The 26000-nt window shown below is 29.2% G+C and overlaps 1 protein-coding gene, 1 long non-coding RNA gene and 1 other non-coding gene across 3 annotated transcripts; 1 reads left to right on the top strand and 2 right to left on the bottom strand.

Annotated features, from left to right (window-relative positions):
- Window positions 1–9514: 9514 nt before the first annotated feature.
- LOC122859951 lies at window positions 9515–9633 on the bottom strand. The gene has a single exon (XR_006374395.1). It is a non-coding gene; the product is annotated as a 5S ribosomal RNA (ribosomal RNA).
- Window positions 9634–13951: 4318 nt separating this feature from the next.
- LOC122859458 lies at window positions 13952–15788 on the bottom strand. Its single transcript, XR_006374349.1, has 3 exons — window positions 15675–15788; window positions 15152–15602; window positions 13952–15050 (listed from the first exon to the last, which is right to left on the bottom strand). It is a non-coding gene; the product is annotated as an uncharacterized LOC122859458 (long non-coding RNA).
- Window positions 15789–22738: 6950 nt separating this feature from the next.
- Window positions 22739–24747, top strand: LOC122859828 (F-box/LRR-repeat protein 4-like). Its single transcript, XM_044163515.1, has 4 exons — window positions 22739–22892; window positions 22982–23433; window positions 23527–23646; window positions 24169–24747. Exons 1-4 carry the CDS (start codon window positions 22739–22741, stop codon window positions 24745–24747), a joined length of 1305 nt encoding a protein of 434 aa, XP_044019450.1.
- Window positions 24748–26000: the final 1253 nt, after the last annotated feature.

Below are 26000 nucleotides of genomic sequence, written 5' to 3'. Positions count from 1 at the left end.
TAATAATTAACATATTTTGATGTTTTTTTTCCAAAGTGAAGAGTAAGTTGTGCTTCAATTTGTACCATTAAATTTAAAATAGAAAAAAAATTATTCAACAATATTTATTTTTGGAAGCAGTATAGAAACTTTTTGGAGTAAATATTTTTTCTTTGTTGTTATTTTTGAGGTACAAATTTCGGGCTTGGTGGTACAAATTAGTACGAATTATTTTGTGTTTGTATCAATTTTTTTTTTCCTCTAAGCTATCTAAAACAAAGTAGATTTTTAACCTTTTTTCCACTATTTAATTTTGAGATAAAAATTAAAACAATTACAGTACAAAATAGTACCAATTGAGACGCTTCTAATGAGTATCCTAGAAAATTTTTCTAGGACTTATGCAGGCTAGGTTCACGCACTCCCGTCTTTTCTCTTTTTTTTTTTTTCAAACTGGAAGAGGCAAAGACACGCGCCGCAGGCGCGTCATGTTAAGGAGGTTATGCACAAATTCATTGCGGGTGTTGCGGGGCGCTTCTGACGTCACAGACAAAACTGAAATCTGGCTACACTGTAAAAAAATAAAGTGAAAAGCGCCTGCGCCACGTATACAATATATGGGATTGCGGGTATGTGTGTGTGTTTGAACATGCCATACGTTGCCACATCTAATTTTTGTAAAGTTTATAATTAATTTCTCATCAATTGACCGATCAACATATGAAAATTTTTCGCGCAATTAATAAAACTCGGTTTCTAGTATATGTGTGATTTTTTTCAAGACTTTTTCATCATTTTTTCTATCCGAAAAAAATGGTTGAAATCTCCATAAGAGCCAATGTTAAATATTATTTTCAATAATTAATTACAAAAAATTTAACCGATCAACATAAGAAAATAAATATACCGTTGTATTCAGAATGAAAAGATCTACTTGTGTACAAAATTTCAGAACATTCTCATTATATTTAAAAAAAAAAGAGTAATTTCTGCATAACCTCCTTAACTAGTGATTATAAATAAAATAAAATTAACACAAAATATTGAGTAGCCAACACGTGTTTAGCAGGTGAGACTCTATAGACCCTATAGGATGAACTAGGAATTGGGATGCACTAAGAAATAAGAATCTTGAATGCTTTGAGGGCTTTGAGGTACTTTAGGCAACTTTGGGTCCAGTTGGAAACACTGCATTGGGTCTTTGTCGAAGCACTCTTTACTCAAGTCGATAAAAAAAAAACTTTAATTACTTTGGTTTTTTATTTATTTTATTCATTATTAATTTTTATTAATTTTTTTTCAAATCTCAAACTGAACTTAATTATTATTATTATTTATCAAGAATCATAGAATATATAGATGAACAATGTTGCCACTGACAAGTTTTTAAATTCTAAGATTTTCTCGACACTTCTTTATCTCAAAGTTCAAAAAACGTATTTTTCGGCCAGCATTATTCAATAAATTAATAAAATAAAACAATACAATAAATAGGATTTTTGAAGTTACTTTTACTATCGCTAGACTATAAAAAAACTATATGCAAAGTTTTAAGTCGATTCATTAATTATTAACAAAGTTATGACGAGTTAGACCTGGAAAAATAATGTTTTTTTCGTAAAGAAAAATCATCAAATTTAATTTTTTTATGTTTTAAACAATAATAATTGAATATAGTTTATTTGGAGAAAAAATATCAAATCATTCTGAAATTTTCGTAAATTTAGCCTGAACAACGTTACATTTCATGGGCCTCCGAGCACTCGGCTTGTTATTGCATCCGGACCCTCAATTATCAATTCAATTAAATATTGTTATAAACGAAATTAATTATTATTATTATTGATTTAATAAATTTTTATTTTTAATTTAATTGATTATTATTATTGATTTAATTGATTATTGTTATTAATTTAATTGATTATTAATGTCACATGCATCAAAATCTCGGTTTCGAAACATTCATGGCAAAAAATAGTGTGTGTAACTCGGGCATAAAATGGCAATTGCCGAGTTCGTTCCCGCTTCCCCGAAATGCCCGGATTAATTTTGGAGGGTGGGGCACGTTCATCCGAGTTCGTTCCCAAAAAAAAATTCGAGTTCGTTCCAATCGTGTCCCCTCCACTTTGCCAGTTCGCTTTTTTCTGAAGTCCGAATTCAACCGAGTCTAGCCGAGGCTTGGGAACGAACTCGGTACCAGCCATACTTAAACATATCAGCAACAATTAGAGACGAGGAAAATTTGTTCTACTTGAATTTACATTATAATCATGGCAATCCAAGAATCAACCAATACTCGGCCGATATATAAATTTTATTTGTTTCATTAACCCCGGAATATCAGGAGACCTGGTAGGGTTTCGCCTCAATTTTAGAACAAAAAAAATATATAGAACGAACGCGAACTCTCTACCGGGTACAAGTATTTTAAGTTTGTGCTCTGTGACGTCATAATTTCTAATTTATCAATTTGCAGTCTAACTATTGGCCGAAAAAAAAAAAATAAAAATAGTTTTACTATATATATATCGATGACCCTCTTTCTAATAAGCCTACTTTCGATTTTTTCCAATAACTAATAAAAAAGATATCAACATCAGTAAAAGCCGAAAACAAAAACTTATTAAAAAATAAATTTCTCAGCTGAATGTCTTCGTTGCCCCCACTCTCGAGACGTTTCATGTCGTACATACGGATATGTGCATGTATGCATAGTTATCGATTTTTTTCTTGTCCGCGTGTGTGCTTGTTCTTTTTTTTTTTTTAATTCTCCCTTAGCTACATATAAGTATATATATACATGTTTCAATTTTCGATTTATTTATACGCAAGAAGATTTGTTATTTCTTATATATAATTAATATAGTTATTATTTCATCATTCACGGTTAAATGAAAATATGTAGAAGAATTGCACAGGTGCGTGAACCTGGCCTGCATAAGTCCTAGAAAAATTATCTAGAATATACTCATTAGAAGCGTCTTAATTTGTACCATTTTGCACCGCAATTGTTTTGATTTGTACCTTAAAATTAAAGAGTGGAGAAAGGGTTAAAACCGATTTTTTTTCTAGATGACTCAGGGGGAAAAAAATTGCTACAGACGCAGAATAATTTGTACTAAAGCCCTGAATTTGTACCTCAAAAATAACAACAAAAAAAAAATTATTTACTCTAAAACGTTAATTAACAATTTAATATCTGCTTTAATTATTGAGGTACACATTCCATTCTAGTTCACGTTCTACTCTTTAAAATAAAAAATAAATTATTTAAAAATATTTTTGAGGCACCATGCGATCATTAATGAAAATTTTTAATCAACAATTGCATGGTGCCTTTAAAAATCAATATTTTCAAATAATTTTTTTTTTGTTTTAAAGAGCAGACGTTAAGCTAATTTGTACCTCAATAATAATAATAAAAAACATGTTACTCCAAAATTTCAATTTACAATACTTTGTTATTATTATTAAGGGTACAAAATTAGCCCACACTGAAAGAAAGTCCTACCAGATAGAACTTTTGTTCTAGGAAATTTTTAGATTTGAAAAAAGAAAAAAAGTTCTTGTTATGAATAGAAAACTTCTTGTTAAAAGACAAAAAAATTCTTGAAACATGACAGATTTAGATTTGAAATAAACCTAAAATAGGTTTGAAAAAAGAAAAATTATCCTTATAATGATAATAAAACTTCTTGAAATAAATGCTAAAAAGGTCTTGAATTGAGACGCATACTTCTTAAAAAAAATCTCTTTGTTCTCACTTCATGAACAACAGTTCTAAATTTTAGAACAAGGCTTCTTGGAAATAATCCAGTTGTGTCTTGAATTGAGAACAAAAAGATTTCTATCAAGTCAAAATTAGATTTAATTCAAGAAGTAAATTACTACTGATTTAAATAAATAAAAAAATTAATTATTTAACATTACTTTTGTTAATTATCAGAAGTGCAGTGCAACTTCACATTGTAAACCATATCTTTTTTTCCTAAACTAATTACCATATGAGGGGAACCGAACCCTTGACCAACGCAAACCATGTTATCTTAAACTAACGACTTTCCCACTGAGCCACGAGCGCATGTACATGACGGGACGAAAATTTCTGTTCTCATAAAGTTATGATAGTAAATTTATGTTTTGTTTGTATATTTTAATAATTTAGAAAAAAAAAATTTTTTGTGAGCCATCTAGACTCGCGGGTTTATTATGTGTAAACATCTTCGGCGTGTTGTTGTAATTGAACAAAATAAAAATAAGTACACATTTAAACACATTTTTTTCATTCATTTATGAAAATATTGTTTGTTTTTATTTTATTTTTTTCTATTTTCATACAATTATTGTTGTTCAGTAATTTTCAATAATCAATGATTTTAAAATTTCGATATATCGATTTTTTTTTCTTAATTTTATACTAACGATTGATAAAACTAATCAAGTAGAAAAAAAAGTTCAAAAAAACTTTTTAATAAATTCCGAATATTTTTCGAGTTATCGATATTTTTCTGGTATTGGTGGTTATTCGTTTCGTAATTGATAATATAATAGAGCTGAGGAAAAGATGTAGCTAAGTAAAATATTTTGGCTGGTAAAAATATGTAGGTATTGTTTGTTTGGCTATAATTGAGACTAAGTAAAAAATATAGCTATAAGGGAAAATTTAGCTAATGAAAAGATGTAGCTGAGGAAAAAATTAAGCTGGTAAAATTATGTAGATATTGTGTGTTTAGCTATAATTGAGACTAAGTGAAAGATTAAGCGGCTAAGTAAAAAATGTAGCGAAGTAAAAAAGCTAAGGAAAAGATGTAGCTGAGGGAAAAATAAAGTCGGTAAAATTGTGAAGGTATTGTGTTAAGAATACTATAATTAAAACGAAGTAAAAAATGCAGCTAAGTAAAAAATCTAGCTAAGGAGAAAATTTAGCTAAGGAAAAGATGTAGCTGAGGGAAAAATTAAGCTGATAAAAATATGTTTGGCTATAACGGAGACTAAGTCAAAAGTCTAGCGGCTAAGTAAAAAATCTAGTGGCTCAGTTAAACATCTAGCAGTTTAAAAAAAAAAAAAATTGAATATATCGAAATTTTTATTTTGTCGTTTTTTTTTACTCGAAGAGTTTTATTATTAGTCATTATTATAGTTGCAAAAAAAATACATACGTATATTGAAATTTATAAATTATTATCTAAATTTTTATCGACGAGCTTTATTAATTGATATACTAATAAATATTAGAATTGATCGTTATTTTAATAACTGTACGATATATAACCGATAAATAGTCGTTTTTTCCATACTTCAACTCTATTTTTAACCACTTTGCACATGTATAGGAATTTTTTCCGTATTTTTCCCGTAATCGTGAGAAAATTCTCTATAAAAACCGAATAAAAAAACATGTTGTCTGGGTTATGATAATATCCTCAGCTGAAAGTGTCGATACACTAGATTTGTATATATTTGTTTTATTAATTTTTTTTAATTTTTTTTCACATTAATACGTCTTCACTTTTATACGCCGTCTACCTATACATTACAGTACCTCGATCGTTCAGTTCCCCAATTATATTTTACAAACACTATTTCGCATTTAGTATGTTAAACGAACTTGAATAATTTAAAATCAATAAATATCAACAGATGAAATATCATATGTAGTTGAATCCTAATAATATCGATATTGAAACTTTGGATATCACTGTGTTTTTTTATACGTAATACATTATACTTAAAAAAAAGGCACTTTTTAGTTTAAATCAAAAATTATTTTTTAAACTAAAAAGTACCTTTTTTAATACACTATTATAAACATAATAATTATGATAATGAATATTTATCAAGTATACTATTTTTCTTTTACTTTGATTAAAAAAGTATAAATAAATTATATTGTAAAATTATCGTACAATTACAATAATAATTTTTTCTTCCAAACAGTGCCGTAACAAGGGATGGGCAAGAGGGGCAACTGCCCAGGGCGCAGTGTAAAGAGGGGCGCACTTAGAAGCGCGTGACAAGAAAAAAAATATTCTTTTTAAAACAATTGAAAAAAAAATTTTATTTTCAGGAAATAAATTGACTACTGTCATTTATGATCATTCGGGTATTACATAAACATGATTGTCTTTCTAAATTTGAAGGTAATCGTCCTCATTATTGCCATTGTTCGTTTAGAGACAATCGTCCAAAAACAATATTAAAAATGCAAAATACGACGTAAAATAAAAAATAACTTCAACATAAACAGTATGTTGACAAATATAAAAAAAAATGGAATGGCACAATAAATCGAATGTGCTTCCGAAAGAAATGAACGCATGATGTGTCGAAATTGATGATAGAAGACAAGCCCGATAACATTGAGGCAAAGACACCAATCAATTGTATTTCGGAGGCATTCGAAACAGATAAATCTGAAGATCAGATGCCAGACATTCAGATTGGAAAGAATTGAATATATTTAATAAAATTTAAAGTCAAACTTCTTATGTTATTCTGGTTTATTATTGAAAAAATATTCAATGTATAAGAATGAAATATGTTACTTTCGAATTAATGGATCAACAGTTTTTGTTGAATAAATAAAAAAAAATTGATTATGATATTTTATTGTATAATATCTTATCATTGTTGTCATTATTACATCTTTTCAGTCTCATCTGGTTTGTTTCCGGCTTTGTCAAATATTAAACGTATTCCATTCAATTTTCAATGAAAAAATACCACCGTGACGTTTACATAATTGTCAATTGATTAGCTTTTTTTCTTGTTTTTTTTTTTTAATCATTTCTTTGACAGCAAAAGTATTCTTGGATTTTCTTAATAGCAATTAGCAAGTACTAACAATATGCGGAGACAATCGAAGTAAAAGTGAGTAAATCGGAGAAATTCGCAGAGAATCGGAGTAATACGGAAAAAATCTGAGAAATATCGGAGAAAAACGGAAAAAAATCGGAGAAATCATTTTCACCAGGGACCATTTAAAATGATTTCTCCGATTTTTACACTAGTGCATCAAATTTCTTTTTATTTCTATTACCATCGTAAAATGTTGCTGCGAATGATTTTAGAAGATCTTTTAAAACTGTTCTCATTTCTAATTCGGTAAAACTGATAATATTCGCATATTGTGGAAGATTTAGAACATAATTAACTGAGATTCCTGATTCATTACGCATTGAATTAGGGTTAAAAGGCGTGACACCGGTATAAACTAAAAAATGGATTGAATTCATCTCCTCCCTGGATTGTAACAGAAATTCTATAAGTTCTAATATTATCGATTCCATTTCTTCAGGTGACCCATTTAATCTTAACAAATATTCAAACTCGTCAACGGGTATTACTACTTTTGTTCTATAACCTTCAATTGTGTGACCTGTGAAAGCAATTATGGAAAAGAAGTTCTATTTTTTTCATAATTAACATTTGTTGTGTTTATATAATATTTTAATAAATTTTTTTAATTTGTTGTTTGAATTTTAATTCGAAAGCTGCAGGTGTTCGAAAAGTAGTCGAAAAATTTAAACATATGACTGGATATCTTTTCCAATGATATTTTTCATATCTCGTTATTTGACAATCTTTGAATAAGATTTTGGATTCTTTACCTTGACGAACTTTATCTAATGCATTTAGAATCATTGTTTTGCCAAATCTTCTTGGACCATAGAGATTATGAAAGCTCCCTTTCATAATCAGAAGTTGGACATAATTTGTTTTGTCAACATAACAGTTAGAATTAATTAATTGATCAATGTTACTGAACTAACTAAATAATCCGAGTATTATTTCAAGTAAGTATAATATCGCAACAATAAAAAAAAAAGATGTTCTTTTACAAAAAAGAGTCAAGTATACAAAATTGTCACTGTAATTGACTGTCTACATGCAATAACCCGCTACGCGTCAAAAAAATTTTTGATGTTTAAACATCTTTAGGCGCGGGTTGGGTATGGAGTAAAAGGAAAAAACATAAAGTTTAGACGTCAGATCCGGTAACGGATCTGGGCAGGAATCCATTTTCTGTCAGTCTACATTGTGCCTTGCAGCGCCATGGTAATCGGTCGGTAACCGTTCCCTGGTAGAAATATTTCTCCGATTTTTCTCCAACTTTTTTCCAACTTTTCTCCGCCATTTCTCCACCTTTTTACGAAAATGACCCATGGTTGGAGAAATGGCGGACAAATTTCTCCAACCAAAAATTTACTCCAGTTTCCAAAGTTGGAAAAAAATCGGAGAAATATTTCTACCAGGGAACGGTTACCGACTGATTTTTTAAAGTTGATGAGTAGTATAAATAACATTGTTCGAATTTAAGTACTGAATGATTATTTTAACGAGCGTCAATTGTTAATTCTACTATGCTAACATAATAAACATTAATTTACACATAGCACTTTGTATCTAAAGATTATTAAAAAAAAAGATTTCGTTAGTACTTTTGACTATGTCTTCAGTAAAAAAAATCTTGTTTCATAGTTTGATTACAAATGATTTAATTTACTATGTGCCTTTATTAAAATATATAGTATAAATAATAAAAAATATTATATCTTATCAAAAATCCGAAAACATGCACCGGTACTACAGTAGCATAGTAAAACATAATATTTTTTTCTCTCCGTGTAAAATTACAAACAATCATACAAACTATTAATAATAATGTCATATTCACAAAATAAATTTATTTGTAATAAAATGAATATAAGTATAATAAAAAAAAAAAATTTGACACAAACGAGCAAAATCATAGGTTAGGTATGACATATTGATAATAAAAAGTAAATAATTATTTATTCCGAATAGATATGATCTCGATGAAACAAAAAAAAAAATGAACCGAAGAATACTTCATGTTTTGTAACTTTTTTAATTATATTATGTATTTTTATAATATGTATTAAACTTGTTTCGGTAACACAAAGTTTTATTTGGTGTCATTCACTGATAGAAGTGAGGGAACATAATTAATGCAACTCGCAAGACCTAGTGGTCATCTCTCAACTAATTTTTAACATTCGAAAAATTTCAAATTCAAAATTTAACATTTTTTTAAGTGTTAATTTTATGTGTAAAATGAATTGACATTTTTTTAAATGTCAAATTAACTTTTTTTCTAATTTCTACATTTTTTGAGATGTTAAAGACGGAAAAATGTTAAATTTCTATTTAACACTTAAAAATATGTTAAAAATTTGACATTTTTATTTTAATATTTACATTTTTTTTACATTTTACATTTTTTTTTTACTGTGTATTAATTGGATAACTTTGTAAACTTGATATCAGTGCAAATTGGTGTTGCATACTAACAAACAAAAATTTATGTGCGAATATATTGCATAAAATTGATAAATAATTGAAAGAATAAATGGTTAACATTAAAAAAAGGATCACGAAAAGTTCAAACTTTTGGGGTTGGTATGACAAAATCTTCAATATGAAAAGCATAGGACTTCATTTAGGACGCGCTTACAAAATCTAGCTATGAAAGTGCGTTGAACCAAAAAATTTTCAAAAATGTAAAAAAGAATGCCAACGGCACGTGGTGTTCCCAAGCGGTCACCCATCCAAGTACTAACCACGCTCAGCCTTGCTTAACTTCAGTGATCGGACGAGAACTGGTGTACTCAAGCCGATATGGTCGTTGGCGAATGATGAAAATCGAAACTTTGTTTTTATCTGTTTTTTTTTTATTCATGTTACAACTGAATATTCTGTTTTAGTTTTTTTGTGAAATGTTTTTTCTTTCATTGATTAAAATAAAAATAACTTCATATCAACACGATTCGTTTAGATTTTTTATTGAAATGAGGGTAACATTCTTTGATCAATATACGTTTTCTATTATTTTCTATTATGCAATCATGTATATTATTTTGGTCTCCAAAAGAACTTTCTGTATCCGTTGATGCAACAATAGTAGGATATATGAATAATGTATATACAGGCATGGTATTGGACTACACAACCAGAAATCGTAAATGCAAAGCATGTGATTTTGATGTCCCCATCGAGAAGCACGATTGTCGTCTGAATTTTTATAGTACTGCCAAAAACATGGAACCTGATGCAGCAGTGGAGTTGATGGCCTACAGTATACAATTTTACAACAATACTGAATATAAAAGTAGGACAATTTAATGGCAAAAATGATAGTTCCAGTATCGCAGCAATAAGAGAGGCTTGTGAACATGACATTCTCAAACTGTCTGATATAAATCATTCGTCTAAAAGACTGACATGTGTTCTTTATAAAATATAAAAGCCACAAATGATAGAGACAAAGAGCTTCCGTCGAAATCAATAAAATATGTTCATCGTTGTTTCACGTATATGCAATGGCACAAGACAAAGGCAACAGCAAAAACATGGCTGCTGCTGTGAAGAAGATTTCATATCATTTATTCAATGTACATGATAACTGCAGTGATTGGTGGGTTATCAAGAAATATCCAGAAGATGATGATCACTCAACAGTTTCAGATGGTAACATGACAAAATAAATTTTACAAAATAAATCCGGACAAAATAAATCACGAAAAAATAAATCGCGACACAATAAATTAAAAAACAATAAATCTGGACAAAATAAATTTAAAATAAGAAAATTGTTACATGAATGAAGGGGTGGTTTTCAGGTCATGTGGGGGGGGGGGGGGCGAAGCAAATTTTTGCTGATTTATAATTTTAAAAGACAATTTTAATGAATTCTCGATAGAATTTTTAATTTTATTTATTTATTTATTCAATATTAAATAAATTTATTTTGTCTACATTTATTTTTTTAGTGTCCGTAGGACACTTATGTTTTCACTTTTCGTGTGACTTTTTGTTATTTCGCGATAAAAATAAAAGTTATGAATCGAATTGGCTTCTACAAAGCCCATTAGGTTCCATTTTTTTTCCCAGAAGCAATCACCATATTTATTTTCAATTTTTGGTCCTTATCAGTGGTAATAGTGCCATTTTTCTACAGGGCCCAATTTCAAATATTGACGGATCGGATCCGGCAATGATTCAATCGACGACGCTTCATCTGTAGACTCTACGATATTTTTTTGAAGTTTTTCGGTCGTTTATTTTTTTTTTTATTAAACAAAATGTAGTGTCAGAATTTTTTTTTGCAAGATATTTTTTGAACCGCCGAACCGAATTAGTTGATGTTAAATGAAATTGATGTTTTTTTTTTTTCCCAAAAGCAATTATCATATTTATTTTCAATTTTTGGGCCTTATTAGATTTAATATTCCCATTTTTTGATAGGGCCCAATTTTAAATATTGACAGATCGATCCCGGCAATGTTTCAATCGATGACGCTTCATCCGTAGACTTTACGTTATTTTTTTGAAATTTTTCAGTCGTTTATTTTTTTTTTTATTAAACAACAAAAATAAACAACATTAGAAAATAAAACAAAACAAAAAAATAGTCATTTATTTTACAATAAAATAAAAAAACAAATGAAACAACAAGAAAAAAAATAAAAAATCCTACGGAACACTTGGGGTGCACCTTGGGGGACTTTACTATATTTTTTTTCAATTTTATTTTGTCGCGATTTATTTTGTCTCGATTTATTTTGTCGTGATTTATTTTTGGCGGATTTATTATGTCGGATATATTATGTCAAATTTATTTTGTCGTGTAATCGTTTCAGATGGTTTCCAAAATCCACCATTGTTCAACATTCTTGAACAAACTTTTAATAAATTAGTTGAAAATGCTGACGGCCACCTTTGTAAAAAAATTTTTCCATTTTTCACCAATATTAATTCGTTTTTCTTCGATATTTCTCCGACTTTTTCCGCAAGCATTTGATGTTGAACTCTTCAAAAATTTCCATTATTATGCTTCCCGAAAAAGTCCAAATGGAAGTACTGTAATATTTGAGGGATTCTCAGTTGAATCACGCTGTCAACTAACTGACCCCACCGAATACGTTCACGAAATTTTTCTACGTTTCTTTTAGTTCAATTTTATGCCCTACACGGAGAGAAATCCGCAGCAAATAATGTAGAGTATCAAACAAATTTTACTGTAGTCTACTGGAAATTGAGGAGTTGCGTGGGGAGGCCATCAAGATCGACTAGAATTTCCTACTACACTACAGTAATTTTAATCAAAACAAAACAAAAAAACAACACAAAAAATTAAATAAAACCTTAATACCTTATTGTTTAAACATTAAAATAAAAATGTAACGTGTCTATTAATTTTAAAAAAATAAACCATTTTATAATTTTCATGTGTTTCACCGCATTTTTATTTAGATTCATGAATAAAATAAAAACAATAAACTTTTTCAGAAGAGGTTAGGAACACATTTGATTTCCAATAAATATTCGTGTCATCTGGCGGGAAAACCTGCTGTACAGTACAGTAATTTCTGTCATAAAGTATACCATTAACTCAAGACTTCCAAAAATTCCGGTAGACTACAGTAAAAAATTTAGATGAAATAATCATTATAATAAGTGGGAATAAGTCGCTTTAATGACGTCAGCTATGATTTTTACGATACCACTACAGTAAACATATGTATATGCTGCGGATTTCTCTCCGTGTATGGTTCTATTTTATTGATCTACGTAAACTAATCGAAATCTACAGGTTTTTTTTTTCTCCAGTAATTAAAAATGTTATTTAAAATTTAAATTTTTTCAGGAAAATTTTACTTTTTTTATTTTTTCGCGGTGCGTCACGGTTTTAGGAGGAAAAGGGTGGCTCTAATCGCAAAAAAGATGAAAGGAAAAATGGAGGCTCCCAATCTTTAGAAAATTTAGGTTAGGCTTAGAAAATGTATTACCTCCCGAGTGGAAATCTGGTCAGGCTAGCCTGATTTGACTACAAGTTTTGATCAAGACTTGATCAATGTTCCCTTAACACGGGAAGCCTAATCAAAATTTGATCAAGATTTGATCAAGGAGCTTGATTAAGGATAACTTGATCAAAATTGGATCAAGGAAACCTTAACTTATTCTTAATAAGGCCAGCCTGATCCAAACTTGATCAAGAATTGACCAATTAACATATACATGTATTCTGGCACTTGTATTTTTTTTAAAATTATTACTCTATTAGTTAGCTACATCTTTTCCTTAGCTACTGCTTTTCCTTGGATCCTTTTAATTTTTTTTATAAATAAAATACATGTAAATTTATTTTTTAATAATACAAATGTCCAAGGAAAAGCAGTAGCTAAGGAAAAGATGTAGCTAAGGAATTAATGTGACTAAGAAATTATTTCCTTGAAACATAATTTTTTGGCAACATTAATTCCTTAGCCACATTAATTCCTTAGCTACTGCTTTTCTTTGGACATTTGTATTTTGAAAAAATAAATTTACATGTATTTTATACATACTCGTATACCTATACGAGAAGAACAATAATACTAAAAAACGTACGAGTGTGATCGTTAATGCCTCCATCTTGGTGCTACATAGCTTGAATATCAATTTCACAACAAAAGAAAATTTTAATTAATTTGGAAAAGTTTCAAATTATTTTGAAAAATGCAATTTATTTTTAGTTGTACTGATGATAATGATAGAAAATTAAATTGCTATCAAATAAAATATTTATGTAATAAGTTATTAATAATTACTAATAACAAAAAAATAAAAGAATTTCATATAAATTCAATTTTTGAGATGAATTCATTAATGGCAGATTTATTATCAAAGTGTATATAATGGAATAATAATAATTTAATTTCACATGGGATGTTGTATGGTAGTAAAGTAACGTTCGAGCAAAAAATAAAATTGTTAAAAGTAAATTTTTTTCTTTAATAATGATAACAAATTTTCGTCTTTCAATAACAGACACGTATCAAAAAGAAAAAAACAATATCCAGCTATTATATAAAATTTACAATAAAAACAACGACAAAATACGAATTTAAATCATAATATTCGTATTTTTCTAAATATAAAAAATTAGTTTGTATGATGTCGCTTCATTTAACAATATTATTCAGCATTGTGGTTTTTTAATTTGATGAATTTGAGAATACTTCATCTTTCTTAGACAACAAATAATTTATATTAGTATCGAACATACATCATGTCGTAATATGGGTTTCGTAGAGATCAAGATGTTCAAGATCAGGACAATAATTATTTATCAATTGAATGAGACCAGCGTCAGTAATTCTTTTGCAACCGCTACGATCGAAACATTTTATTCCTTTTAATTTGGAGATAAAATTGTCTGTTACATTATCCATATAATCAACCTTTATTTTTTTTTAATGATTGAAAGTTGGTTAAAGCATTAAGAGAATTGTTTCAATAATATCCCAGCAATTTCTTATATCCAGTTTTGTCAAATTTTTGCAAGTATTAACGAAAGCAATAATACTACTCTCGTGAAATTCATTCATGGTTATCAATGGCAATTTTAATTGTTCAAGATAATGCTATTTTATTGAATAATTAAGAACCGATGGAAGGTGAGGTTGGCTAAGAGCCAAAATCATAATACTACCGCCATTTATTTCCAGAATTTTAAGTTTTCTACAATTATTTGATATTGCAATTATAGTTTTAGCATCGAAATCAAGTACGTGTCTAACTTTCAAACATTCAAGATTTTTTAGTTTTGTCAATTTTTGCAGAACAGTTTTTATTGTATCGTCTATGGACGTTGTCAAAAATTCTTGTAATATTTAACAAGTTGATTTGCAATTTTATCAGTAAGTTTCCAAGTAATAGTCAGATGCTCCAAGTTCTTAAGGTTTTTCGAGTTTTCAATTGAAATCTCAAATTTATCCTGATTGTACCACGATGGTACGTCAAGATATCTTATATTTTTACATGTATTAAAAAATAAAAAGTGAAGACATTCAAAGTTAATTTGTGAATTGTAATGCTGATATGCTCCGAGTTTACAAATTTAGTAAATACATGACCAATATTAAATAAGCATTTTTTGGTGACACGGAAATTTATAAGGTCGAGATAAATAAGTGATGTTTTTTCTGACATTCCTTAAAAAATTTCGTTTAAAGTGCAGCCGCACTCAATGTCAAACTGTGAAGATTTTTGAATTTTTTTGAATCCTGAAAAATTATAAAAATCAGTTTATTATATGTATAATTTAAATTAATTCGAATATGCTTGTTTAATTTATGTTATTAAATAATTAAAAAAAGTAACATACGAAAAACACTGGTTTCTGGAATATAAGTGGTCTTCATGGATTAAATGAATTTCATTTATTTCTTCTGGAAGATAATTGATTGTTTCCCAAGGAAACTTTCTTCTGAGACACCAATCCATATGAATTAATTGTATGTTAATAAATTTTAATTTTTTCAATTTTGTAAACGTTTCAATGTAGTCATTGGCATTGGTTTTTAATTCACCGTTATGAACAGATTCAAGTCTCGTCAAGTATTTGCAATTCTCACCAATCATTGGCATGATACTTGAGGTGCAAATTTTTAAAAAAGACAATTCAGTTAAATAAATACTACATTGTAATAATAATTTTTCGACATATGATTGTGTCAGCAACTGGTCATCATAAGCGCGACCGATTGAATGATTACATTTGTATTTTTTAATGTCATACCAATCTAGTTTACAGGCTTCTTTCCATTTTTGACAAACTAAAAAAAAAATACCACATTATAAAAATTATAAAAATGAAAACATTAAAATTAATTTCAAAAAATTATTACCTCGTTCCATGGCCAATCTATTAGGTATTGGCAGCAGCATGAATATTTTTGCTATAATGATCCAAGGAGTTGATAACATCTATTTTTTGATTAACATTATCAAAAAGTTGTTGTTGTGGCTGTTCCTTAATTTCCATTATAAATCTCTCCTAATATAAAAAGGACACTTGACCGCTTTTTATTCGTGATTTGATTGGTCAAAAATTTTTAGCATTTGTTTATAACTAATATTCTATTATTTTCTCTCTTATAAATAACACGTTGCTATGTGTTGTTGTGTGGTTGCTATACGTTCGTTCATTTTCGGCAATTCATTTCATTTATTTGAGTTATGTCGTTTCTAGATCAAAAGTCATATTACAGATTTTTAGTAAGTTCTATATATTCACATTTAATAAGAAAGTATTATATATTTATGAATACAAATATAATATATATAAATGAATTAATATTTAAATAAAAAAAAGTTAGTTTGGTTACTATATGTTTATCAAAAACGTCACCATATTTATTACTGTATAGAATGTAATTATTTATATAAATAAAAAAACAAATAAATAGAAAAAGTTAGTGTGTAAAATTTAATTGCTACGTATGATTGCTAATCATTTTTCTTTTTCATCAAATATAATAATACAATTAACTTGATGAAAAGCTGTAATATATATTTATATAACATTTTAATAATATTTTTAGGTAGATTTAATGAGTTTCGACTGGAATATTCCTGTTCATACAAATTTTAAAAATGCACACTGATTTTAGCACGTGAAGATTATAACAACGGTATTTCACTGCTCACAAAATTTTTAAAACTTTTTCCATATGCCACCACGACGGGGTATTTTCAATTACTATATTCTCTTATCTTCTAAGAAAGTGTTCACAATCCGAATCGTTTAAGCTCCGATTTACTCAGCTTAATAATCTTTTTTTTTTTTTTCTTTTTATTTAACAATTTTACCAAGATAACATGATTATATTTTTTTTTTCGTTTGAGAAATATTTCTGTTCGTATCTAAATTTTTTCTTTAATTATTCGAAACAAATGATAAAACCAACAACTTATTTTTCAAATAGAGAAAAAAAATAAGTTAACCAACAATTACTATATTCATCTATCTTTTCAGAAAGTGTTTACAATCATTCAAGCCCCGATATTCTCGGATCAATAATTCTTGTTTTTTTAATAATAATTATTTTACCATAACAATATGATTATAGTTTTTTTTTTCGTCCAATAAATCATTTTTTTTCAAAAGTCTTCTTTTTATATTTTTAGATAATTTTATAAATTTCAAAAATTATATAAAATGCTAAATGAAATAATTTTTTATAAAAAATTTAATTCAATGGTTTTCTAATCTTCATAGACATTTATCTTACCTGTTAAAATAGATCCAATACAAGTCATCAACTTCCTAAATAATCATTTATCAGCAAAAATATTCATGCTGCTGCCAATACCTGATAAATTGGCCATGGAACGAGGTAATAATTTTTTGAAATTAATTTTGATGTTTTCAATTTTATAATTTTTATAATGTGGTATTTTTTTTTTAGTTTGTCAAAAAAGGAAAGAAGCCTGTAAACTAGATTGGTATGACATTAAAAAATACAAATGTAATCATTCAATCGGTCACGCTTATAATGATCAGTTGCTGACACAATCATATGTCGAAAAATTATTATTACAATGTGGTATTTATTTAACTGAATTGTCTTTTTTAAAAATTTGCACCTCAAGTACCATGCCAATGATTGGTGAGCATTGCAAATACTTGACGAGACTTGAATCTGTTCATAACGGTGAATTGAAAACCAATGCCAATGACTACATTGAAACGTTTACAAAATTGAAAAAGTTAAAATTTATTAACATACAATTAATTCATATGGATTGGTGTCTCAGAAGAAAGTTTCCTTGGGAAACAATCAATTATCTTCCAGAAGAAATAAATGAAATTCATTTAATCCATGAAGACCACTCTATTCCAGAAACCAGTGTTTTTTGTATGTTACTTTTTTCAAGTATTAAATAACATAAATTAAACAAGCATATTCGAATTAATTTAAACTATACATATAATAAACTGATTCACATAATTTTTCAGGATTCAAAAAAATTTAAAAATCTTCACAGTTTGACATTGCGTGGCTGCACTTTAAACAAAATTTCCCAAGAAATATCAGAAAAAACATTACTTATTTATCTCTGCCTTATAAATTTTTGATGTTATACCAAGCTAGTTTTATCCAAATTACTACCTTCTTTAATGGCCATTCTATCAGGTATTGGCAGCAGCATGAATATTTCTGCTGATGGATGATGATCCAGAGAGTTGATAACATCTATTCTTTGATTAACATCATCAAAAAGTTGTTGTTGTTTCTTAATTTTTTACTGCAGTTTTTATTATAAATTCTGGAAATAAAAAAAAAATGTATTGAAAAAATAACATAAAATTGACTAAGAAAAAAGTTCAAATCTTTATCACTATTTTTGTTTTTTAAGCATCAAAAATAAAAAGAAAATAATGAATTCATAAATCAATTCATTGTAAAAAACATGCTAGTTTAATATAAATACCTTTTTTCGTAATTTTTTTGAAAGTTTATTTTATTGACATGCAATTGTTATAAAAATTTTCTTAATAATTATAAACAATTTGACTCGGAACGATATTTTTACTAGAAGTCTAAAATAACATAGCCAGTACACGTTCGCAGTATGAATGATCAAAGCTGCAGTGCAACGCCATCGACTAGAGTAAACAGTAAAGCTGTGTGTAGAGGGGAAGGGCCTCGAATCTGCTTGGATCATTTGGATTTGATGAGTTGCAGTCAGAAAAATCCGCCCCATTTCAACAACCCTGTTTGCTTGCTTCCTGTAGTTGGAAAAGAAGTTTTTAATTATATTAGCTCGATATCATGATTTTTTTAAAAAAAAGGATAATTTTAAATTATCGATGACAAATAATCATAATAATATTTTCAGGTAATCAGGTAGATTTTATGAGTTATGACTTGAATATTCCTGTTTATACCGGTTACAAAAATGTATACTGATTTTAGCACGTGGAGATTTTAACATAATGGTATTTCACTGCCTACAAAATAATGAAACTTTTTCCATATGCTACCACAACGGGGTATTTTTAATTACTATATTCTTTTATATCTTTTCAAAGTATATTACGTACGTACATCACTGTGACTCGTTGTATTACTTTTTATACTCCAAGTGATAATATCGATGAGTGAAATTTTTAAACATTTAAAATTTTTAACTCTAACGTCAAAAAATTAAAAAAAAAAAGGTATTTATAAATATTTTCCAAATTCGTCATCTAGAATGATAAAATTTTTGATTAAGTGTCTTTTATGTACTATACACTGCATAAAAAATTCCTATTTCCTAAAAAAAAGCTTCTTGAAAATAGGAATTTAGTTTTTGCAAAAAAAAGCATTTGAAGTATGAAAGAAAAGTTTTGTTATCAATTATTTTTTCGTTTTGGTTTTTAAAAATCTCAAAAATTTGGTTTATGAAAAAAGAAATATTGAATAGTTTTATTTTAAATTTCAAAACTTTACTCAGCTGACATACAGTATACACACATGCATTCATGACATAAATATTAATATCCCAGGTAGGAATTCTCGGGCCTGACGACCGTGTCAGGCTTGTGCAAGGCCTGTGTATCAAGCCTTGGTAGCCAAGGCTTGTCTCAGGCCTGGGCCCGTTGATTTTACCCGGCTTTACACGAGCCTTGGTAACTCAGTCTTGTTTCAAGCCTGTATTTTTTGTTTTTACCCGGTCTCACACGAGCCTCAGTAGCACAGGCTTGTGTAAGGCCTGTATTTTTTGCTTTTACCCGGCCTCACACGAGCCTTGGTAACACAGTCTTGTGTCAAGCCTGTATTTTTTGATTTTACCCGGTCTTACATGGGCCTTGGTAACTCAGTCTTGTGTCAAGCTTGTATTTTTTGCTTTTACCCGGCCTCACACGGGCCTTGGTAACTCAGTCTTGTATCAAGCCTGAATTTTTTTATTTTACCCGGCTTTACACGAGCCTCGGTAACTCAGTCTTGTGTCAAGCCTGTATTTTTTTATTTTACCCGGCTTCACACGAGCCTTGGTAACTCAGTCTTGTATCAAGCCTGTATTTTTTTATTTTACCCGGTTTTACACGAGCCTCGGTAACTCAGTCTTGTGTTTTTTGATTTTACCTGGTCTTCCACGAGCCTTGTGTCAAGCTGGTGCCCATCGTTTCACCAAGTATGACACGAGACTTGACTTGTGCATATATTTAATGAAAAAAAAAAAAATAGTAATTAGTTGTATAAATGTTATATAAATTTTAAAGAGAAGTTATCAGGGTTTGACTATTGTGTCAGGCTTATGCGAGGACTGTGTATTGAGTCTCAGTAGAGTTTATTCATATAAAAACGTTTCACATCATCATACATCTATACCCCGACGGTTGACTTGATAGCGCGTTAGACTCCCACGTCACCCTGGATCGATCCCACGTCACCCCCATTCGTTTTCGTTTAATTAATGTCGTTTATTCAAATTGCTTAAATAAAAAAATAAATAATGTTATAAATATAAACTAACAATAATAGTTTATTTATATTATTTTTTATTTTTTTTTGCAAGCCTGTGTCAAGCCTGAGATACAGGCTTGTGCCAGGCCTGGGTAACAAGCCTGGAATACAAGCCTGACACCGGCAAAAACTTAGTGAACATTCCAGGGCTCACCCAGGCTTGACACAAGCTGGGTAGCGAAGCTTGACACGAGCCTCAGAGCCCGACAAACAGGCTTGTCCCAGGCTTGTCCCCGTCGTCACTTCCTACCTGCAGTCCAATTCACAGGGCATTACAATTTAGGGCATTACTTTTTTCCTCTACTGGCGGCGCTTGTAGAGCTTTTGTATGTGAAATCTATATAAAAAAAATTTGACAAGCGCCATCACCGGCAAAAAAAAGCCCTAAATTGTAAAAAATTTGCCCTGTGAATTGGACTGCTGGGATGGTGTCTAGATCAGTGTTGCAAACTGACAAAAAAAAGCTCTGTTGTCGAGGTCATTATGAGTTTTTCCGAGTTTTTTGTTTTGATTATGGTGGTTATAATTATTATAATTATAACCCCCTGATTTTTTTTTTTTTTGATGTGTAAACATCTTTAGGCGCAGGTGACAGTTGGAGTGAAATGAAAAAACCAAAAAAAGAGCGTCATATCCTTTGACGGATGTTAGCCTGACTCCATTACTATAATAAGCGCAATGGTAGATTATGTATGGGTGCGTTCCGTGGCTATCCAGTCCGTACGAACTTCAAAATGGCGGAGTTTGGAAATATTTTGATTCTTTGTTGTGGTAGACCTGATTTTTTTCATCTGAAAATAATCTGATCAAATTTAACGTTAGCCAATTTATTCGACAGATTTGAAATAATTAAATAGAAACTCTGTTAACTTAAACCTGAAAAAAATAGTAATACTTAATATTTTAAGTTTTTATAAATCTCTGGCCTTCTCTTTGGCTATAGTGATGTATCATAGTAACTTTTAACATTATTAGAATTTTCATTTTTTTCGTCGCCATTTTGAAGTTCGTACGGACTGGATAGCCACGGAACGCACCCTATATAGTATAATAGGTTATCCAGCGGTCGGTAACTGTTACCATGAGGTATTTTTAAATATCAATGAATTAGGTCATTTATAAGTGAAAAAACTATACCTATGTTCAATGAAAATACAAAATCAATTTATTTTATATTTGGAAAAAATCTCAAGTAAATTTAAAATATATACCTATTTGGACAGACATAATCAAAATTGTTTTAAAATTTACTTTTTGTTTTTAATGTGTAAACATCTTTAGGCGCGGGTTGGGTATGGAGTAAAAGGAAAAAACATAGAATTTAGACGTCAGATCCGGTAACGGATCTGGGCAGGAATCCATTTTCTGTCAGTCTACATTGCACCTTGCAGCGCCATCGTAATCGGTCAGTAGTAGTTTAACCGTTCCCTGGTAGAAATATTTCTCCGATTTTTCTCCAACTTTTTTCCAACTTTTCTCCGCCATTTCTCCACTTTTTTGCGAAAATGACAAATTTCTCCAACCAAAAATTTTCTCCAACTTTTTTCACACTTTTTCTGACTTTTCTCCAACTTTTTTCCGCCATTTCTCCAACCTGAAATGTACTCCAACTTTTTTCCAACCTGTCTTCAACCAAAAATTTACTTCAACTTTTTTCCAACTTTTCTCCAACCATGGGTCATTTTCATAAAAAGGTGGAGAAAGTTGGAAAAAAGGCGGAACTATAAGTATATATAGATGATTTAACAATGACCGAAAAATAGATGGCATTAGTGACGACAACATTTAACGACTGACTGAAAAAATGACGGTCATTTACATTACTACTCAGGACCAGAAAAAAGCAACTAGGGCTGATGGGATCAATCTGGATTGGTCAATCACAATGGTCCAATCGAATTGTAATTGGACTCGGCCATCCCATCCACACCTGACTACGTCGTCGGCACTGCACTGCTGTTCCAAACACCTACCTGCATTCACGGTGCATCGCTGGGACTGGTTGGATTACCTTTTATACTCCAAGTGTTGATATCAAAAAGTAAAATCTTTGAAAATTTGACATTTTAACTCTCTAACTTAAAAAAACTTACAAAGAAAGGTAATTATATATATTTTGTGAATTTTTCATGTATATTGATAAAAATTTGAATTTTTTTCTCGAGTTTCGCTAAAAAAAAAAAAAAAAAGATTTTTGATCATTGGAAACAAAAACATTCTTGTATTCGTAGTACGTTTCACAGACGTAGTAAATTCAGTTCCTAGCATCCTATTGCTAACTCTCTTAGTCATTGTTTTTGACGTGAATATATACATTGGCATATGCGTACCTGGTGACTGCATTTTTTAGAATTAAATTCACCGTTTTCCCGTTTTACACTGGCTCTTCGTTTGTAAATTAAAAAAAAAATATAATATACATAGATATCTTTTTTTATTGCTAGACCTTGATAATGATAAATGCAGAAGAGATCAGTCATGCTGACAAGAAACAACTTTTCGATGATGTTGACCAAAAAATAGACGTCATCGAATTCCTGGATGATTATTCATTAGCAGAAATATTTATGCTGCTGCCAATACCTGATAGAATGGCCATGGAAAAAGGTAATATTTCAAATTAAATTTTTTTTTTTAAATTAATGTTTATGTTTTTATTCATCATTTTTAAAATGTGATATTTTTTTTTTTTTTAGTTTGTCTAAAATGGGAAGAAGCCTGTAAACTAGCTTGGTATAAAACTAAAAAGTACAAATGTGGCCGTACAATTGGTCGTGCTTATAATGACCAGTTGCTAACACAATCATATGTCGAAAAATTATTATTACAATGTGGTATTCATTTAAATGAATTGTGTCTTTCCAAAATTTGCACCTCAAGTATCATGCCAGTGATTGGTGAATATTGTAAATATTTAACGAGACTTGAATTCGTATTGAACCAGAGATCAAAAGTCAATACTGATGACTACATTCAAGCTTTCAAGAAGTTAGATAAATTGAAATACATCAAAATAAAAGCAACTCCTTTGGAAAATCATATGATCCCTAATTTGAATTATGAAATATTTGATAGTCTTCCGGAAGAAATAAATGAAATTCATTTATATCATCCAAAAGTCACGACCGACACGATACCACTGTTTTTTGTAAGTACTTCTTGATAATTATTAATCTGAAATAAATAAATCCATTGCATATTACCTCAATATATATGTAAATTGATTTTATTAATTTTTCAGAATTTAAAAAAGTATAAAAGTCTTCACAGCTTGACATTGAGTGGCTGTACTTTAGATAATATTATACAACAAATTTCTGAACAAATACCACTCGTTTATCTTGATCTTGACAATTCTGTGGTTACTGATTATTGCATGTTTAGAGAGACTTATATTTTCAGTAGACTTGTAAATTTGGAACATTTTTATTGTTTAATCAATTGGGAAAGAATTACTAAAAATTTACCAAGTACTATTTTCAATACATGCAAAAATATTAGATATTTCAACGGGTTTACCGGTGGCCCCTATTTTATTTCACCACAAGACTGGGTAAATCTTCAAAAAATGGAAGATTTCACTATATATTGGAGAGTTACTAATGATTTGGCACTTAAAATTGTAAAATACTGCAAGAATCTAAAATACTTACACCTAAAAGGTGGAACCAAGGAAGATAGTTTGGCAATAATAACAAAATTAATAACGCTTGAACGTTTGGAATGTCCGTTATATAAAATCGATATTGAATCAATATATACAATTGTTACCAACTGTAAAAAACTGAAACATCTGAGTACGAATGAAAATGCTTATGATTATTATTTTGATGATGATGATGACGATGATAATTATAATTATGATTATGATTGTGATTATGAGAACTATGATAATGATAATAATGATAATACTGATAATAGTAATATTCGAGTTCCTTCTGCAAGTATTTTTGATGAGTTATCAAAATTAGAATATCTTGAATATTTAAATATCGCATGTGTCGAAAACTTTCAAGACAGTAGTCTTATTGCTATTGCCAAAGAATGTACAAATCTCGAGTTTTTGAATATAAGTAATTGTAGATATATTACTGAAGCAGGTCTCGATGCCATAATTGGAATAAAATCATTACGAAGGTTAAATGTCAGAGCACTTAAATGTGTTACAGACAGTTTTGTTGGAAAACTAAAAGGATTAAATTCTTTGGAATGTGGCCGATGCACAAAAGTTACTGATGTTGGTATTATTCAATTCATAGAAAATTGTCCGGATCTTAAACATCTTTATGTCGGCTACACTTGTATGACAATTGATACTATTATTGCTGCCAACCAAGCAACAAAATATCGTGAAAATAATATTGTTTTGCATATACATGGTTGTCATGAAGAGCTCAAAGCAGTTTGTAGATCAATTATTGAATCTAAATGGCTGGTTACATCCTATATGATAAAGCTTTAATCTCATATGTAATGAACTATATGTAATTAACTATATGTAGTGCTGTATTATTGTTAATAAAAATTTTATCACGCTATATATTGATTTATTTTTGTTTTTCCAGACACTCTTATCTCGAAATATCATTTCACAATTCTTTTTGTAAATTTTCTTGTAATCATTAATCAAACCATATATTAATCTAAAAAACAAAAAAAAAAATTGATACACTTAATAATAGGGCATTGAGCTTTCCTGTTTTAAAATAACACGGTGAAACTTTATGAACTATATACTGTGACTGATCGGACAGTTCAAAAACATACTCAATATGCATCCAAAAAAATGCCAAGTACTGTAATATTTGATCCCTGACGAGAGTGGGCTGAAATGGCTTATTTTAATCAAAAAACTAAAAAATTTCCACTAAGTAATGTTTTATTTATAATCTATTTGCTATGGGGGAAAAAAAATAATGAGTTTCAAATTATATTGACTCGATAATATAATTATTAAAAAAAAAAAGTATATATTTTTTTTAATTATCAAAAACAAATATTGTACATAAATATATTAGTATATTTATTAAACATTTTAATAATATTTTGAGGTAGATTTTATAAGGTTCGACTACTAGTCTGGAATATCTCTGTTCATACAAATTTTAAAAATGCCCACTGATTTTAGCACGTGAAGGTTCTAACACGATGGTATTCCACTGGGAAGTATCGGAATTCGAATAAAAAAATCTAGCTAAGTGAAAAATTTAGCTAAGTAAAATAATGTAGATATTGATTGTTTGGCTACAATTATAGCTAAGTAAAAAATTTTGCTGGTAAAATAATGTAGTGATTGTGTGGCTACAATTACAGCTAAGTAAAATATCTAGCTAAGTAAAATAATTCAGATATTTAAATTTTTTTTTTTTTTAAGGGACTTAGTTTTTTTTGTAAAATTTAATTTTTTTTTCTAAGTCCATTGTTTTCAACATGGCAAAACTAGACGAAACGGCTGGTACCGAGTTCGTTCCCAAGCCGGATTAAGGCCAAAAAAAAATCCGAGTTCGTTCCCGGGGGCGGTACTATTGCAGCCGAGTTCGTTCCCATCGCGATTTCCCCTATTTTAGTTTTAGATACCCCCTCCCTTAACATTTCCCTCCACATTTTTTCCAGGCTTAGGATTGGCGGCAAATTGCAGGCATGTTTAAAAATGTGTTTTATATACATATAATGTATATTGTATATATATAAATATAATATATTTTTTCAAATATA

This window comes from Aphidius gifuensis, linkage group LG6 (genome assembly GCF_014905175.1).
Source record: "Aphidius gifuensis isolate YNYX2018 linkage group LG6, ASM1490517v1, whole genome shotgun sequence".
In the NCBI taxonomy this organism is placed as follows: Eukaryota; Metazoa; Arthropoda; class Insecta; order Hymenoptera; family Braconidae; genus Aphidius; species Aphidius gifuensis.
Note: the sequence above shows the minus strand (reverse complement) of the source record. Positions and strands in the feature narration are given on the sequence as shown.

Bases quoted from the DNA above. Each gene is read 5' to 3' on its own strand.
- LOC122859828 (XM_044163515.1), top strand. From the start codon at position 22,739: ATGATAAATGCAGAAGAGATCAGTCATGCTGACAAGAAACAACTTTTC. The intron at 23,434-23,526 runs GTAAGTACTTCT...TTAATTTTTCAG, and splicing joins ACACGATACCACTGTTTTTT to AATTTAAAAAAGTATAAAAG. The intron at 23,647-24,168 runs GTTACTGATTAT...TGTGATTATGAG, and splicing joins TTGATCTTGACAATTCTGTG to AACTATGATAATGATAATAA.